General features: G+C 45.7%; 1 protein-coding gene across 8 annotated transcripts in view; it reads right to left on the reverse strand.

Moving 5' to 3' along the window:
* Positions 1-473: 473 nt before the first annotated feature.
* Positions 474-17,591, reverse strand: part of Mapkap1 (MAPK associated protein 1) — a 231,391-nt gene continuing 214,273 nt past the window's right edge. For all 8 annotated transcript variants that reach the window (XM_040286329.2, XM_040286328.2, XM_005320968.3 and 5 more), the window contains 2 exons: positions 4,853-4,950; positions 474-1,013 (listed from right to left, as the gene is read on the reverse strand). In XM_040286329.2, coding sequence (XP_040142263.1) covers positions 888-1,013; positions 4,853-4,950 — 224 coding nt within the window. In that variant the 3' untranslated portion in view covers positions 474-887. The remainder of the gene's footprint in view (positions 1,014-4,852; positions 4,951-17,591) is intronic.

The raw sequence follows: 17,591 nt of genomic DNA on the forward strand, positions 1-17,591 counted from the left end.
TGGGCAGGCACTGTATGGGGGATCGGAGGGGAGATGGGGCCCTTCAAAGCCAGCGAGGCAGAGACTCTTCCAGGTCCAGGAAAACCTGAGCGCAGGTCTAATTATGGAGAGGCCACTCTAGCCGGGAGCAGCATGGCCCGAAGATGTCTCCACATCGTCCCAAGACCCATTTCTGAAATCAGAAGTGCTGGGGTGTGTTGAGGAGGGAGGCTCCTGAAGAGGAAAGTGACAGCCTTGGACACAGAGCACCCTGCCCTCGTTCCTAACTCAGTTACTTCCTTAACTATCCTCAGAGCAAATGCACTCATTTAAACAAATGGCATAGTTAAAACTATTGACTAAGCCTTAAACATTTCTTCTGAGAAATCGAACCATAGCTTTTCCAATCTGCCTGTTCAATATGGGAACAGATTTTAAAGAGAATAACATAATTAATCTCCACCCCAAAGAATGGTCCATCATACCAACCATGATAAAGAGTACACCTGTTTATTAAAAGGAAAAAAGAAATATACACTTTTGTTCTTCATTTGCTTTAAGAAATTTGATCAAGTTGCAAGGAAATATCTGGCATGGCTATGTACATCCTCGGGCAGGGTCATCGGGCAGTGAAGGCGGCTGGACAGCACATGGTTCTGCCAGGGGGTGGTCTGGCCCTGGGCATTGTTACTCAAAGCCACCACCAATCAGGCTGCAGTCCCCTGGCAATGTCCCCTGTCCTCCAACCTAGATGCCCCCTGGCCCCACCCCCTGTCCAAGAGCCCACTGACCCTGTGCCCGTGAGTTGGCCTCCCCCAGGCACTGCAGAGCACGGGGTGGGCTCTAGGGCCACCTGGCCCTGGCAGGCAGCTCAATCTGTGGCAACAGATTGAGGCTGGGGGCCAGTGTCACTGCTGCCCTGATTTCTTCTCCTTCTGGAAGCTGAAGCTTGTACGTCTGTTCAGTTTTCTTTGTTTTTGAGCAAAATATTCAGCCCGGGCAGTGCTTGCTCGTGATTCCAGGATGTAGTTAACCTAGGAAGCAAGAGGACACAGCTCGTCACTTGCCAGCGTGCTGCTTGCCCGGGGCAAAGCAGGGCAGGAGGAAGGCCCACTCTGGGCTGGGTGCAGGTGCTTTTGTGTGGCTGGACTCCCGGCACCCAGCACGCTGGCAGGAGGGATACGGTCCTGCTCTGGTTCAGGCTCCTCTGTCCCCGAGTGCTGGGGCTTCTTGATCCCAGCCCCAGTGCCCACCCCCTCTTGAACTGAGCCGCCCCAAGGTCTGCCCTGGCTGTGGTTCTGCCCTTGCCTGCTCGGACTTGCACAGAACCTCCGAGCTTCACCTTCCATAGGAGACAGACGAAACCATCGAGGGGACAACAGAGCAAGACAGGGCTCTCCATTCAGACCCCCATCAGCTTCCAGTACTATTTCCTTTAATGCTCCGGGGCCTTGAAGCCAAGGCTCATTCAACCTAAAGGAAAGGGAGGCTCCGAAAGGAGACCGAGGGGGCTGAAGTCAGGGCCAGGGCCGTGAAGATGCTCAGCCGTCTGCTGCTCTCTGCACTCCCCTGCGGGGGTGTGTGTGTCTTTCAGGGTCACATGAGCAGCACCCACACTGCACAGAGCCTCCTCAGACACCGCCTGCTGTCACCGGGCTGGGCTTTGAGTGAACACCATGGCTTCTCCAAGCCCTCACGTTTCTACAAGTTATAGAAATAGAACTAGTTTCTAGTCTAGAAATAGACTAGAAACCCAAGTCTCCTGGCGAGGGAAGGCAGCTGGCACAATGCTGGTTGTACTCTGAGGGCCACTTGTCCTGGGCCTGGAGGGAGGGGCCTCTGAGAAGCCAAGAAGGAACCAGAGGCTCTGGGGAGACAGCAAGAATGGCAGTTGCAGGACCCAGGCTCTGACACTGTCCCTCCTAACTTTCTGCTCTGATCGTCACCAGCAGCAGGCGGGGAGGGCCGGTGTGTGGGTCCAGAAGGCCTGACACGCTCGGCCACTGCCTCGCCAAGGAACCAGCTGAGAGCAATAAATCATGAGGCCTGCAGGCCGGGTGCACGTCTGGGACAATGCAGACAATGTATGGAAACGGGAGGTTTTATCATTTTTAATAAAAGCAATCTTTGGATTATATTGTTTGCACACTCAGCCAACCTAGAGTTTTCAGTGTAGTTTTGGCACATGCAATTTGACAAAAGCATTTTAAAATGATCCTTAACAAGCCAACTATTTCCTAAATTTATTATCTTCAGTGCTTTGTGATAATCACATAGATAATTTTAATGGAAGATTAATGTAATAATCAAAAGATAAAAACGCCCTTTGGTCTGCCATTAGCTGGTTAATATGCTGTGGCTTAAAACTTGCACAATTTTATGCACTATAGAGTGTTTCACTTTCAATGCATTTTACAGCTTAAGGCATAAAAATATAGGGAGTTTTCATGGTCAATAAAGCCACAGCGTCCGTCACTCGATCACGAGAAGAACCTGATTTGAAGAGCCCAACGATTCCTCGGAGATTCATCTCCAAGCCTACAGAATCAGGGACCACACACGGCTTAGCTCAATTACGTTCTGGTGGAATTAGGGCAGCTCTACAAGTCCTTGGGGCCAGGTTCAAGTTGAGGCTCCACTCTGATGTGCTTTGTGGCCTTGAGCCTCCAACTCCTCATCTATAAAATGGGGACAACATCCACATTCTGCAGGACAGTTGGGAAGATTGGATGAGATAACAAACATGAAATATGTGTAGTCAGTCTCAAAAAATTGGGAGATGTTAATATTTCTATAAGGGGCGAGACATGATGAGGTGAAGTGACGGAGAGCATCAGCTCTTCCTCTCACCTCTCCTTGTAACCTGTCCTCTGATGAAAGTTCTCATTTCATGTAAAACTCCCGAGAGAGACTGACCCTGCAGAGCCTCTAAGGGCAACATTTCTGCTAAATTCCTGGGCACGGGGCTGGGCTCTGTTAGCCAGTGCTGGTGCCTGCCCCGACACCATGGGAATGTGGCTAAGACCAAGTACTCCAATTGCCATAAAAATCAGAAGTGGGGGAAGTGAAGTTTAATCTTCCATCAGGACCACGATCATTAGCTCTGAGTAAATCAGGCCTGGGCTCGCTGAGACTCTCCTGGAGTCTTCTGCATGATGCAATATTTTTACAAACATTTTGATATGAAAACAGACATTTTAGGGGAGGCGACAGGCCTCAGGGGTTTTGCAGAAAAGCATCTGCTTCCAGGGAGCATTTGGTCCTGTAAAATGATTTCTTTGCACTTGATCTTCTACAGTCTCATATTGAAGTCATAAACCTGTGTTTCTGTCATCAATCTGCTGTTGTGAAAATTATTTTGATGTCAAACACAGGATTATAATTTCACTAGAATCCTTCTCAAGTCTTGAATATTTTAATGCTGGCTATAAAAATAAGTCCAGTCCCTGATGGGGTACTGGAATATTTCTTCACCTACTCCCCAAACACTTGGCAGTTCCTTGGGCTGTCTTGTGATGATCTCAGCTTGCTGGTGGCCACAGTGCCGGGTGGGTACATTGTTCTCACTTTCTGTCTGAGGGAGGCTTGGTCAAGGTGGTCATGAATCTCCCACCTTCCATTCCACTGACCATCTCGCCCTAACTATCCTCCCAGCAGCATGAGGCTTCTGACTTCTCTCCTGCTACTTCCAAAGACCTCTGCAATCATGAGACTTGAGCTCAAAATATGCCTGAGAAGTGATTCCATTTGGTTGGAATTTCCCATTCAATTCTTTAAACACATATCTGGGGGATTAGAAACATAAATTCTGGAACCTGTTAAGCCTAGGGTCAAGTTCTAGTTCTGCTAAGAGTCTCCATCCTGGCTAAGTTACTTTTCTTTGAGCCTCATCACCCAAAAAATGGGAACAATTGGATGTGCCTGTCTCGTGGCCCTATGAAGGACCAACCAGACTGGGTCTAAGAAGCCCCTGGCCCAGGTCCTGTACAGGGCAGTCCCTCAGTGTATCTTCACGGCTTCAATTGTCACTGCCTGATTCATGAGTCTCCTCTTGAGAAGAGAATGGACCATGCCTAGAGAGTCCTGGCATGCGGCATCTGCTCTGCATGCCGGCAGCCCTTTGGTGGGGTGGGGCAGCATCAGTACCATGACCCCACCTCATAGGTGGGAAAACCGAGGCTCAGAGAGTTGGGGTCACACAACCAGAGGTGGGGGAGTCAATTCTGGTTCAAACCCCTCCACCTGTGCCCTTCACAGGTTGCTAGACACTGCGCCTTCTCTCACGTCATTCAGGTTCTACTCTCCCCGACTCCCATCTACCTGGTACCCTGTGTCTATAATCATCTTTTGTGAATTTTCTGTTTCATTCTGTCTCCCCTGACAAAGGCAGGGCTCTCTGGGGACAGGGACTGGCCTGTCACCATGGTATCTGGAGCTCAGGGTGGACTGCTGCGGTTGGCAAAGCCCAGTAGGAGCTGGTGCGTTTCAACAGGAGCTGATGGGCACCCCAAGCATGATGAAGCCTTTTCCCAGCAACTGTCTCCTTGGGTCTGCTCCAGGGGCCTGAGGAGCTGCTGCCAGGGCTCAGAGGGAGATAAACGGTGCGTGGAAGGACCACAGGGATACAGGAGGAGCAGGACCATTAGGGGCTGGGAGGCAGCTGAAGGGGGTCCTGCTTCAGCTAGGCTGACATGGAGCTGCTGACCTCAAGGCCTGGCTTGGGCCTGGCGCGCATCAGCAGGGCCACCAGTTCCCTCATCTACAAAACTGGGCCCAGGATCCAAGTCCTACTGAGAGGGAAAGTGGCTGAAGCCAGGCCAGACAGGGCACAGGCAGGAGCATTCGACCCGTCCCTGAGTCAAGGAGCACTCACCTTGAGCACGATTTCATTGATGGTAGCAGCGTCAGACTCAAAGTAGAGGTGTTTATAGTCATGATTGCTTAGATACGTGAGTTTAAATATTGCATGACCTGGAGAGACAGAGAGAGGGAGGCAGTGATGAGGGTCCCATGAGTGCTCCCCTCACCATCCCGACTGGAGGGTAGGTGGAGGCTGGGCAGATGTCCTGTTCCTGGAGTGGCTGGTCTTCACGTCCCGGGCTGGGTGTAAAATGGACAGTAAAGGAGAACAGACTGAGTGGCCAGCCGGGCCTGCTCCACTCTGGAGTGTGTGCAGGCAGTGCTACCCCAGGAAGGCTCCTGCACAGGCTCTGCATTACCACGGGGCTGCTTCCATAGGATAACTGTGTGGAAAGGGAATATTTTTAAGGTAGAGCCAACTGACCCCAAATTATTACTCTGGAAATGCACTAACACTGTTTAAAGCCAAGTCAACACAGCAGGCAGGGCAGGGCCAACCGCAGCCCCTTCCTGGAGCTTCTGCTCCACGGCCTGGGCTCCTAGAGGAGCAGGAGTCCTGCTGGAGGGGTTCCTGGCCTTGTGTCCCAGATGGAAGCTGTTCCCAAGGGCTGCTGGTCACTTCTGCCCCGGAAGGATGGACAGGGTACGGCTCTACAGACCATGAGTGGCGCCTCACAGAGCAGATTGCCTGAGGGGCCAGCTCTTTTGACACAAATCCCACCAAGTCCAACTCCTTCCTGTTTCCCACCCCTACAGAATAACAGTGTCATTTCTGGGCCTACTCCATCTAGCCTCATGTCCCCACAGGCAGCCTGTGGTGCTGCCCTGACCTCTGCACAGGCTCTGTATCACCTCGGATGCCCTCTTACTGACCTTTGTGCAAAGGCCTTGCTGGTCCTTGGTGACCTGGCTCACTGGGCGAGTCTTCATAGACCATGGCCAGGTGGAGGCCTGCCCTGCTGCATGCGGCTTGTTAAGGAAACCTGTTTCTTGTTTTGCCACACCTGCAGCCATGTCTGCACTTCCTGTGCTTGACCTCTGGGCCAGACACAGCAACCAGATCCCTCCTCGGAACTGAGACAGATGCCGGCCTGCCTGGCAACTCTTGGTCTCAGCCCATGTGAAGGTCCCTTATCTGCATGTGCTGTCCTTGGGTTCTGGGAGCCCCAGCAGCTCTCTAAAAACTAATTCTTTATTCTTAGCTATTTTGAAACTGGTTTCCATTATTGGCACCAAAAGAACATTGTCCAAGAGCGACACGTCATTGATGCTCGGCAAACTTGCCTAAAGCCAGGAGCAGGGGGGGTCCCATATCCACCTGTGGCTGGCCTCCTGCATCAGCTAGAAACACTTCCCCTGGTCTGCTCCAGTGGATCTCAGTGCCTGAAGATTAAAATTCAGCATATCCTTCCAGTAGACCTCCTCATTCGTTGTCCTTTTAATTGAAGAAGTGGCTGGTCAGTTATTAATTAATAATATATCACCCATATTACTGTAAGTTCACCTCTTTCCGGGAGAAATCTTGGAGACTTTATTTACAGTAGCTAATTTTTCAGATCTCCAAAAATAAACTGATATATGCTGTACATTTGTGGCCAGAAAAGTTGAGCTGCTGGTATTTTATCCTGGAAACATCATTACGATATACTAATTGTGACTATAAATCGTATATTGAAAAAATTAGCTGATAATTTCTTAAAAACCCCACTTTCAGTCACTTGACAAATTTAGCCTGATTCTAAATCATGGCACTAAAAGTCAGAATGCTTGACTGGAAGCTAATCACTGTTAATATATAAATTACTTATTTCTGATAAGGGAGTGAATCTTACTTAAATCGGGGTGTGTGTGTGTCTGCAGTCATCATCATAGAACACTGAAGTCTTGCTGGTGACATCACCATGTGGAGGAACAATAGAGATACCTTTGTTGGCCATCTATGAAGGACACAGGGCTGTGAAGGACGAACAGAGACAACCCCCGCAGGAGCCCTTACTGCTGACACGTGGCCATGACAGACACAGATACCAGAGCCTAGGGCTAGAAAGGACCAGAAGGTCTTAGGGAGGCCCACAGACCTGAAGCTTCGGGGTTCACTGGCCCCTCTGATAAGTGATCTCATGCACGGTCTACACCACCTGCTCCTGCTCGTCACTGACAAAACTAAATCTCAAGATGCAGGGAGCATATTTGCCTGGAAAGCTGAGACACCATTAAAGACAGTCTGGGACTTTAGGTATAGTCAAACCTAAAAATGGCACTTGGGATGTGCAGCTTGCATGGGCCTGGGGCCTCAGGAAGGATGCCTGGATACTCTCCCCTTGGGGCTGTGGCACCATGGAGCCTGTCAACTGCAGGCTCACAGGGGAGAGGGACAACAGTCATGTGGAAGAAAAAAAAAATTATCCCAAACCAAGTCTCCTGAAAGGTCAGCTGACCCCATGCCTGTGCTCTGTATTTTGCTGTGCATGGGGGGCTGTGGGTCCCTTGCCTGTCCCCTGTGTTCATTCTAGTGTCCGGTTGAGGGAGAGGAGCAGGTAGAATGAAGAAGAGCCATCTCATCTCTGATGTGCTCTTCCCTCCCAGTGAAACCGCTCACCCCACCAGGAGGGAATGGAGGGGTCCATCTGGAGTGCTGTGTTTGTACCAAAACAATTAAAGTTGTCATTTAGTAACCAGGCTAAGGCTGGTGGACAGCCATAGCAGTGGAGAGCCAGGAGCAAGAGCTCTGGGGTATAAATCATATATTGAAAAAATTAGCTGATAATTTTTTAAAAATTAGCTGATAATTGTTCCTTGAGCCTAGTTCAAGGGCAGCAGCCATGTTTTCACCCATGCTAGACACCACAGGACAAAGGGGAGCTCATTCCCAGGAGCTCTTGCTTGAAGGCCTGCTGTTTTTTTTTTTTTTTGAGAGAATTTTAATATTTATTTTTTTTTTTTTAGTATTTGGCGGACACAATATCTTTGTATGTGGTGCTGAGGATCGAACCCGGGCCCCACGCATGCCAGGCGAGCGAGCTACCGCTTGAGCCACATCCCCAGCCCAGGCCTGCTGTTTTGATGGATGCCCAGGAGGGCAATTTTACTCAGTCCAGGCTCTGCCAAGAGCACAGGCTAGTGCAAGGGACAGGAAATGAACACAGATAGTCCAGTGTAGTGAGCACTAGGGGGAAGGTGAGCACAGGGAGCTGCCGTGGAGACGCGGAGGTAGAGGTGGCTGGCTTGGAGTGAGGAGGGCCCTCAAGGACAGTTTCTTGGAGAGCTGACACTTGAGCAATCTTGGAGGACAGGGGTGTTAGCTGAGTGTAACAAGGCAGGGGCCACACAGCAAGGACACAGCACTGACAAACTGGCTCTGTGGGAGCCTCCGAGTAGAACAGGGTCATGCATGATGGGCAAGTAGGAGGTGACATGGGAAAACGCGAGCTTCATGAGCTGATAGGGCCACTAGTGTGTTCTGAGCAGGCAGTAAAAATAAATGGGAGAACTGTGTTTCCCGATGTTCCCTGGACCCCTGGAGGCAGCGAGACCAGATGCACAGTCACAAAGGTAGGTGTGGACGTGGTTTTGATCTTGACAGGTGCAGGAAGCGTGCTGAAAAGGGACTGCTAGAGGACCACACAGAAGAGAACATGGCAGAACTGTGGACTTCTCCATCAGAATAAGAGCTAATCATCAGAACTCACACTGTATAGCTTTAACCAATCCAAACCTATACAGTCAAACTTAACAAGTTAATTCACCACTTGCTGAAAACAAATCTGTCAATAAACACAAGTAATTAATGCTACATGCTAAATTTTTTCTAGAAGTGTCAGGGAAGATGGAACAAGCTGCACGTAAACACTGATGAACTGAGTAAGAAGAGTCTGTGTCACCCTCTGCCAGCCTCAGTGTCTCCAGGTCACCTTGGGAAGGCATAAAGAGGGCTCAGGCCACCTTCTTGGCTGCAGCCCACTAGGGCATCTGACTCGGGGCATTAGAGGGAATCAGGTGGGCAAGTTACCCTCAAAATTTCAAAGAATACCAGCAATTTCATAGGAAAGAGGTAAGCCACAGGAGCACAGTGCCTCTATCAAAGTGTCAGCTGAGAAAAACTGTATATCAAAGTCAATATTCCACTTAGTTCCAATTAACTTGCCTGGACTGTTAAATTCTGTTTGGAAATTAAGGCAACCCTAGAAACCTGACATGCTGAGAATAAAAACATGAACCCCGGAGGTAGAGTTGGGGTGAGCTCCACCTGTGGGGTTTTGTGTCATCACCTCCACACATATGATTACAACTACATGATGTATGCACATTACACCTACACATGCATGAATGTGTCTATCTCATATCCATCCCTGGGCTCAATGGATGGTGGAAATTCGTTACAACTGTGATGGAACTGATACTTGAAGATAAAATGCTCATTACTTTTTTAATCTGTCCTTGTCTGAACAGTCTAGCTTTTACAGTGCTGTAGGAATAAAATGCAATGTAACATGGTATAAATGTGGCATCTAAGTACTGGTCACACACTCAAGGAAGACACTGAAACTATACATCTGCTTTTGAATATTGAAATGAAAATATGGATATGCAAAAATGTATTTACACAAACATTTTTTTTTCAAAGTAAACCAGAGAAGATGGACTCTAACACTGAGCAGAAACCAATTAGCAACACGAATGTCAGAAGTGGAGACATTTGAGCTTCTGTGCTTTAATTTATCTTCTGCATTATGCATTTGAAACAGGTTCCTCAGGCCCTTGCAGGGGAGAAGCCACCCTAGAAAGACTGCTGGTACTAGAAATGGGGGTAGCTAAGGCTAAGAGGACAACGACTTCGACATCCCCTGCCAAACAGTGCTTAGCTTCCCAATGCAGATTGTGGACAGGAGGGTCCCTTAGCATACTTGGTGGCACTGTGGCTGGTAATGACTAGTCAAAGCTGGGACTTCCAAATGAGCCTGAACTCACCTTTGTCTAAAATTCCTTGTCAAGAACACCAGAAATAAACTTGAATTTCTTTCTGCTTCAATTAAAAAATTACATGAAAAATTGCTAGAAATACAGAAGACAAAGGAAAACCCGCCACATTTCACTCCATGATCCTAACATTGGTACACAAGGACATCACGGTCACTTTTCTAGCTGTCCTCATGTTTTTCACATGGTTGTAATCATTTTATTCCTACAGCATTGTATACTAAAATCTGAGCTAATTTTTTTTTAAACTTAACATTTTATCATACCCCTGCCTCTGCCGCAACACAGTCTGTCTCTACAACCATTTCTGTTGCAGGGGATGGAACCCAGGGGTGCTCTACTACTTAACTACATCCCCAGCACTTTTTGTTTTTTATATTGAGACAAAGTCTCACTAAACTAAAGTTTGGCCTCAAACGTGGGATCTTCCCACCTCAGCCTCCTGAGCAGCTGGGGTTAAGGTGTGCACCTACATACTTGGCCCTAGCCATCTCTTTCAATGGCTACACTTCACTCCAGTATGGAGATGTGCACCATAGTTCATGCTGCTGACTCCCGGGCATCCGGCTTAGCATAAATGGCCAGCATCATAAAGAAGGCCACGAGGAATTTTTTTTTAAGCATTTCTCAATTCCTTTATAACAGGCTTTATAACTTTAAAAAAAAATGAATTTCTAGGGTCTGATTTTTCCTGATCCCCCTGGTTTGGAAAGGGTGTGGGAAACTCCCATTGGGCTTCTTGGGAGAAACTGATGGAGGTGTACTTTCTTTGGGAAAGGCTGTACTTCTGTAGGTGCTTGTAGAAAAGGCTGGGCTGGGTCTCTCTGGTCTCGGAGGTGAACACGCATGCCTTCTTGGGCCTCGCTGTGAGCATCAGCCCTGAGTTGCCTGCAGAGCTTCAGTTCAATATAACTCAAATGGCAATTCAACTGCTGCTCCTCCCTGAGCATCCAGAAGCAGAGGCGGAGGGACTATAATGACCTCTCTGACTGTTGGAGCAGCTGCATCTGACCTATTTATACTTCTGCCTATACTTTTCAAACTCGCTCTTTGGTTCTTTCCTGTAAACATAATTAAGTCTAATTATAAAAACTCCTACAGCAACGTGATTTCCCCCCTTCCTCTAATATAGTGAAATCACTCCTGCTAAGGCCACTACACCCTCAATGTTGAGAGCCCCTGAAGAACCTTCTCAGCTGTATCGGATATTTCCTGAAGACCCCGTACCTGGGTTTCCATGGAGCCACAGCCACCTGGTTCTTCAGGCCAGTTCTCTTGCCAGTTTCTGTTTCCTCTCTGTCTTCACTCCCTCCTTCCTGTTAATGGTGATCCTCATGTATTCCACCTCGCTCTTCACCTCTTCTAACTTTACTTGTATCCTCTGTCAAGTTTGCCCCTTGGATTTTAATTACTACTCAATATGGAATCTAAAATCTCATAGTGGGGCTGTGGTTATAACTCAGTGGTAGAGCACTTGCCTAGCATGTGTGAGGCCCTGGGTTCGATCCACAGCACCACATAAAACAATAAATAAACAAAATAAAAGTATTGTGTCCAGCTACAACTAAAAAATAAATGTTTTTAAAAATAAAAGTATAAAAATTACAATTACAAAAAATTATTAAAAAACAAAACTTTGGGGCTAGAATTGTAGCTCAGAGGTAGAGTGCTTGCCTAGTATGTGTGAGGCACTGGGTTTGATTCTCGGCACCACATATATATAAAAAAAAATAAAGATCCACTGACCACTAAAAAATGTATTTTAAAAACAAACAAATAAAACCTCATTAGTAAACTTTCTGTACTCAGTTACATTAAAATCCATTAGTTGGGTTTCACACTCTGAATCTTTTTGTAACATCGTGCAGTAGTCTGGGAAATATTGGTTTACTAAGCTGTGCTGACCTTCCAGATGCTGAAATATTTTATTATGCACCATCAAAAAAATTACCTTCATCAATAGCACCACTGATGCCCATCAGAAAAGTCTTTAAGCAATGAGAAGCCAACCTCACAGTGATGAAAACTAGTTTTCACCCGAAGACTTGAATTTCATCACTGGCACAGAGCACTGTCACTTGTTTTTCTTGAAGTGATAGGTCCACTTCCTTTACTTTTAAAAAAAATGTCTGCCAAAGACTCAATTTTGGATAACCATAGTTTGTCAGTAATTCTTTCAAATAAAAATAACTTTGTAAGTGTTTTGCCTTAAGAAACAAGAATTCTACTTCTCTATGCAGCAGAAACGCTTCTATGTACTTCAGGGAGTGAATTAAGAGCAAAGGTTTAGGGGGCCTTTTGATGATTTCATTGAAGTCTAAGCTGTTTCAATAACCAAGTATTAATTAATTCTTAAGCTCTTATTCTTAAGCTTTTGAAAGTTAGCAAAAAATAAGTTCTGTATCTGGAAATTTCCTCCATGGAAGGAACTCAGTCTGTGACAAACTAGAATTTGCAAGTGTTCTATGTGAGGCTAATTAACAATAACAAGGCCTCATCTATCCAGAATCACCTGCATTTAACCAGGAAAAGAGGCCAGATAAGTAAGCATGGTTGAAGTTTGTTAAAAAGACTTTATAAAGCCTGAGTTGGTGCTAGGCTAGTCATCTACGAGAAAGAAGCACAGACATTTGACTGTTTGGTTTTGTGTCAGTGGCAGAGAGAAAAGCACAGCCTGTTATCCTTTCTATATAACTTTGGACAAGCGGCGCAACTTCTTTGAGCCGCAGTTTACTCACTTGATGGGTGGGAATAATATCTGCCTCCCAGAGTTATTAGGAGTATATAATGCTAGGGTAAAGTCAAATGATCTTGAAGTTACATAACAAATGTAGATAAAACCCAAAATAGCTGCAAGAGTTACGTGACACATGTGAAGCCTTGGAACACTGCCTGATAGGAGAGGGTCCCTTTTTCCTTCACTTCCTAAGACAAACTTTTTCTATAAAGGGCCAGAGGGTAAATATTTTAGGTCTTATGAGCCAAGGGGCAAAATTAAGGATATTTTATAATACAGGTCTACTATGAGGATAGTTTTTTTTTTTTTTGCCTTAGTTGAGGGATGATATTTTACCTAAATAGAATTCTAAATCAACTGTTCCCTATAATGAAATCAATTGCAAATATTCATCTGCAAAAAATCATTTTTATCTTACAAGACACGAAAACAGGGGGTGGGTTGGATTTGGCCTGTGGGCCAGTTTGCCAATCCTTGCTCAGAGGTTTGGCTTGCTCAATTCCTTTCTCTTGGTTCATTCCAAACAGTTGCTAACAGTGATACTTCAAGCACTCTTAATTTCTGTGTAGATTTGGGTTCCCATCTGGTATTTTCCTCCTCTAGCCTTTAATATTTCTTGTAGTGAAGGTTTAGTGGTGACAAATTCTTACATTTCTTGATTGTATGAAGTGTCTTTATTTCAACTTCATTTCTGAATGATATTTCACTGAATATAGACTTTCAGGTTGACAGATTTTCTTTTAGCATGTCGAGATGCCACTCCATTGTCTTCTGGATTGCATTATTTCTGATGGGAAGTCAGCAATCAATCTTATCTCAGTTCCTCTACACAGCATATCTTCTCTCTTTGGCTGCTTAAAGATATTTCTCTTTGTCACTGGTTCTTGGAAATTTGATTATGATGTGCCTTAATGTGTTTTTAATACATATTTATCCTGCTTAGCCTTTGCTGGGCTTCCAAGAGTGGCGGTTTGATATTTTTAACCAAATTTTGAATAGTTTTTCTATTCCCTGACACCGTAAGTACGTATATTAGAACACTTGACATTATTCCACAGGCTCTATTCTTTTCATCCACTTTTCCTTCTGTGTTTCAGTTAGAATAGTTTGTATTGTTCTGTTTTATGGGTCACTGATTGTGCTGGCAGATTCTGAAGTGGCTCCCATTGATCCCACCACCTGCTCTTCATGCTCCTATGTAATCCTCTGGTATTGTTTATGGGCTGGACTTATAGTGGCTTTCTTCTAGTTAGATAAACGATTTGACAGACATGCTGGATGTCATTTCTGAGATGAGGCTATCAAGGACTGACTTCTTCCTTGCTACCACCCTCTTGCTCTTATTTACTTTGATGAAGCCAACTACCATCTTGGGAGCATCCCTATGGAGAGGCCCATGTGATAAGAAACTGAACAAACTCAACTCTGCCATAACCCCTCTGTGAGCCTAGAAGCAGATTCCATCCCAGTTGAACAAATGGCTCAGGCTCTGGCTGACATCTTTACTGGGTCTTATGAGGCTATGCTAGATCTCTGACCCACCAGACTATACCATAAGCCAACACCAAATTTGGGGGCAATTTGTTATGTAGCAATAGATCTCTCTCTCTCTCTCTCTCTCTCTCTCTCACACACACACACACACACACACACACACTCATCTTTCTTCCTAATCTAATTTGCTCCCATTATTGAATATTTTGATCCAGGTGTTATTATTTTCATTTCTTTTTAAAAATATTTTTAATATTTATTTTTTAGTTGTAGTTGGACACAGTACCTTTATTTTATTTACTTATTTTTTTGTGGTGCTAAGGATTGAACCCAGGGCCTTGCATGTGCTAGGTGAATGCTCTACTGCTGAGCCCCAACCCCAGCCCAAGGTGTTATTATTTTCTTAGCTCTAATTTTTTCTTTTTCTAAAATATTTTTTTTTAGTTGTAGTTGGATACAATACCTTTATTTTATTTATTTTTATGTGATGCTGAGGATCCAACCCAGGGCCTCACAAGTGCCAGGCAAGCGCTCTACCACTGAGTCCCAGCCCCAGCCCTCAATTTTCATTTGGTTCTTCTTAATAGTTTCCATTTCTCTTCTGAGTTCTTTTTTCCTTTAAGTTCTTGAATACATTTATAATAGCCATCTTAAAGCATACTTGTGTGCTATTTCTATCATCCCTGTCACTTTTGGCTTTATTTTTTTTTGATTGAATTTGTTCCTGTTATAGGACACATTTTCCTGCTTGTTTGCATGTCTAATTTTTGATTGAATGCTGGACACTATCAATGTTACACAGGTTGTGACATCTGTGACAGGTTGCTGTCCTTTAGAGAGAACTGGGCTTTGTTCTGGAGGCAGCTTATTTACTTATGGATCAGTCTGATCCTTTCAAGATTCCTTTTAAAGCTTTGTTTGGCAAGGACTAGAGCAGTCTTTAACCTAGGGTAGTACAGTCCTGCTCCTAAGGCACAGTCTCCCTGGAGGGACTACTAAATGCCCTGGATGTCCCACTTCGGTTAGTCCGATCTCTGGTTTATGGCTGTTTTCTGCTGGCCTTGTGAGGTCCCTACCTTGGGTCTGCACAGTTTGGCATGCAATGAAAGACAGAGGATTCTTCTGAGAGCTGCTTCATAGTACAGCTCCTTTCTTCTGTCCTTTGTTCTGTGAGTTCCAAGGCCTCAGCATCCCCAGCTCTTCTCTTGGTCTCCTGGCTCATGAGACTGTTACACTTAGGTTCTCCCTCCCTGAAAAGGCAGGTGGAAAGCCAATGGGATGCCTTGTCTCTTTCACTTCTCTTCTCCCAAGATCACAAGCCTGAACTGCCTGTTCTCCAAGGACTGAAACAAGTTTTTAAAACTATTTTGCCAAGGGCTAGGGATACAGCTCAGTTGGTAGAGTGCTTGCCTCACATGCACAAGGCCCTGGGTTCAATCCCCAGCACCACAGGGGAAAAAATTGTCCATTTTCTAATCATTTATGATAGAAAGGTGAATGTGGTAGCAGTTACCCTGTTTTGCATGTTGCACATGGGCTTCTCATAAGCAAGACACATTTTTTTTATATTTATTTTTTAGTTTTCGGCAGACACACATCTTTGTTTGTATGTGGTGCTGAGGATTGAACCCGGGTCGCACGCATGCCAGGCAAACGCACTACCGCTTGAGCCACATCCCCAGCCCTACACATTTTGATTTTAATGAAAGTATGGCTTGCTTCTTCCATGTCTTTGGTAATAACTTAAAATCTAAGTGCCCCATTTACTTATTACAAAAATATAATATGGAGCTTGGCAGGAGGCAAGAGAATACAGATTTTCTCCATTATTTATCCAGCTGAGAAATCTCTGTTTTTCAGTAGGGAAGAGCCTCTTTTCAGGGTCTCTTCGTCTCTTCCTGAGGTTAAAAATCAAGAAAAGAATGAATCTGAAGAAATGACAATCAAGGAAATCTAGAAAAATGAAAATGTGTGCAAAATGTTCATTATATATAGAAAATTGTTCTGTTACTGTGGGTCCACGAGCCCAAGTCAACAACTGAGTGGAAGCATAACAGCAAGAAGGTGGCTTCTCTCAGGTGGAAAAATGTTGATACCCTCAAAATGTCTTCTACTCTAATGAACATTCCAAACAATACAAGCAAATTCCTTCTTGTTTATTAGTAAGTCCTAGGGAAAAAAAATGAAGAAAATTTGCAGAGAATGTAAGAAAACTCAACAAGTATCTCAGCACCAGCCAATCTTCCCCAGGATGCAGACCTTCTGCGTATCACCTAACATGCCCCAGCAGCCCTGGGAGCAGCTGCAGCCCCGACACCTAGTCTGGGTAATGCGCTCCTCTTACCAAATGTCGAGGTTCCCAGGAGAACTGCTGCCTCCTAAGCTCAGGAGTGTTGACCCTTCCAGGACTACTGTACCGAAACACCTCTTTTCCAGAAACTACGGTCCCATCTATCACACGCTGAGAGTAAACAGCAGTAGCAGTTTCAGAGCAAGACGCTGCATCTGCCTTGTCACTACAACCTTGAAGACTTCCCCACTGTGCCTCCGTTTCTCCTTGCTGAAGAGCCACATTTGCTGTTGGCTGATTACAATTCTGGAAGCACTTTTAAATGTTCAGCCTGCCTTGGCAGTTAGGGCAGGAGCCATGAGCACTGGCTGGAGCCCCTGGAGAAGCTGCTGGATTTCTGGAAGTGCAGCTAGAAGCATAAGCAGGCACGGCCAGTGCAAAAGTCAGGTGTCAGCTGAACATGACCAGGTCAGTCAATGGGACAAAGGCTGGTTGGCCAAGTTCTCAGGGGCCTGAACCATTCCTGAAACATGGCGACGGCCCACTTAACAGCAGATCACAGCCTGAGGTTGCTGGAAACCAAATTGGGTCAGAGAACCTAAGGACAGAGCTGGCATCTGATGATGTAAGCTGGTCCCAGCTGTTTGTGTTCACCTTTCTCCTGTGCCACAGTCCAGGTTTTTCCCTCCCACACTCTTGGAAAAATTGAGGTGGTCCCCCTGGTTGCCTAAGCCCATCTCACCGGCAGCTCCCTTGTTTTGGAAGGAGATGATAAATAAATCAAAACGCACTAAGCAGCACTTCCACAGGCACTCGCCGCCTTCACTGAATGTGCACCTCATCAATCACACTATTGTCTGCTTGAAAGGCGAGCCTTGTAAATGTCATATCCACTCAGGCCCAAGGAGAGGCGCATCCAAATGCAGCAAGGAGTTTTAATTGGATAGTGTAATTAAACTAAAAAACCCCAGCAGACTCCCTTTGACAGGATAGATGAAGACCCCTTTTAATAGGGCTAGGAAACATATCTGTTAAAAGGATGAGGCACTGCCTGCTCCTGATTGTGCTCCAGAGTACTCTTATGAAAAGGCAATTCAATAACTGGGGCATTTAATATGGTAGAGTCCGTTGTGTTCTGTAATCAGGCAGTACTTACCGTATTTGATCTGGAACTTATGAAATAAGTCCTTGTCAGAGAATAAAAATACAGCCCAGCTTGTCTACTAATGTTTGGAGTACCCAGACTTCCTGGGC

This window comes from Ictidomys tridecemlineatus, chromosome 4, assembly GCF_052094955.1.
Source record: "Ictidomys tridecemlineatus isolate mIctTri1 chromosome 4, mIctTri1.hap1, whole genome shotgun sequence".
Taxonomy (NCBI): Eukaryota; Metazoa; Chordata; class Mammalia; order Rodentia; family Sciuridae; genus Ictidomys; species Ictidomys tridecemlineatus.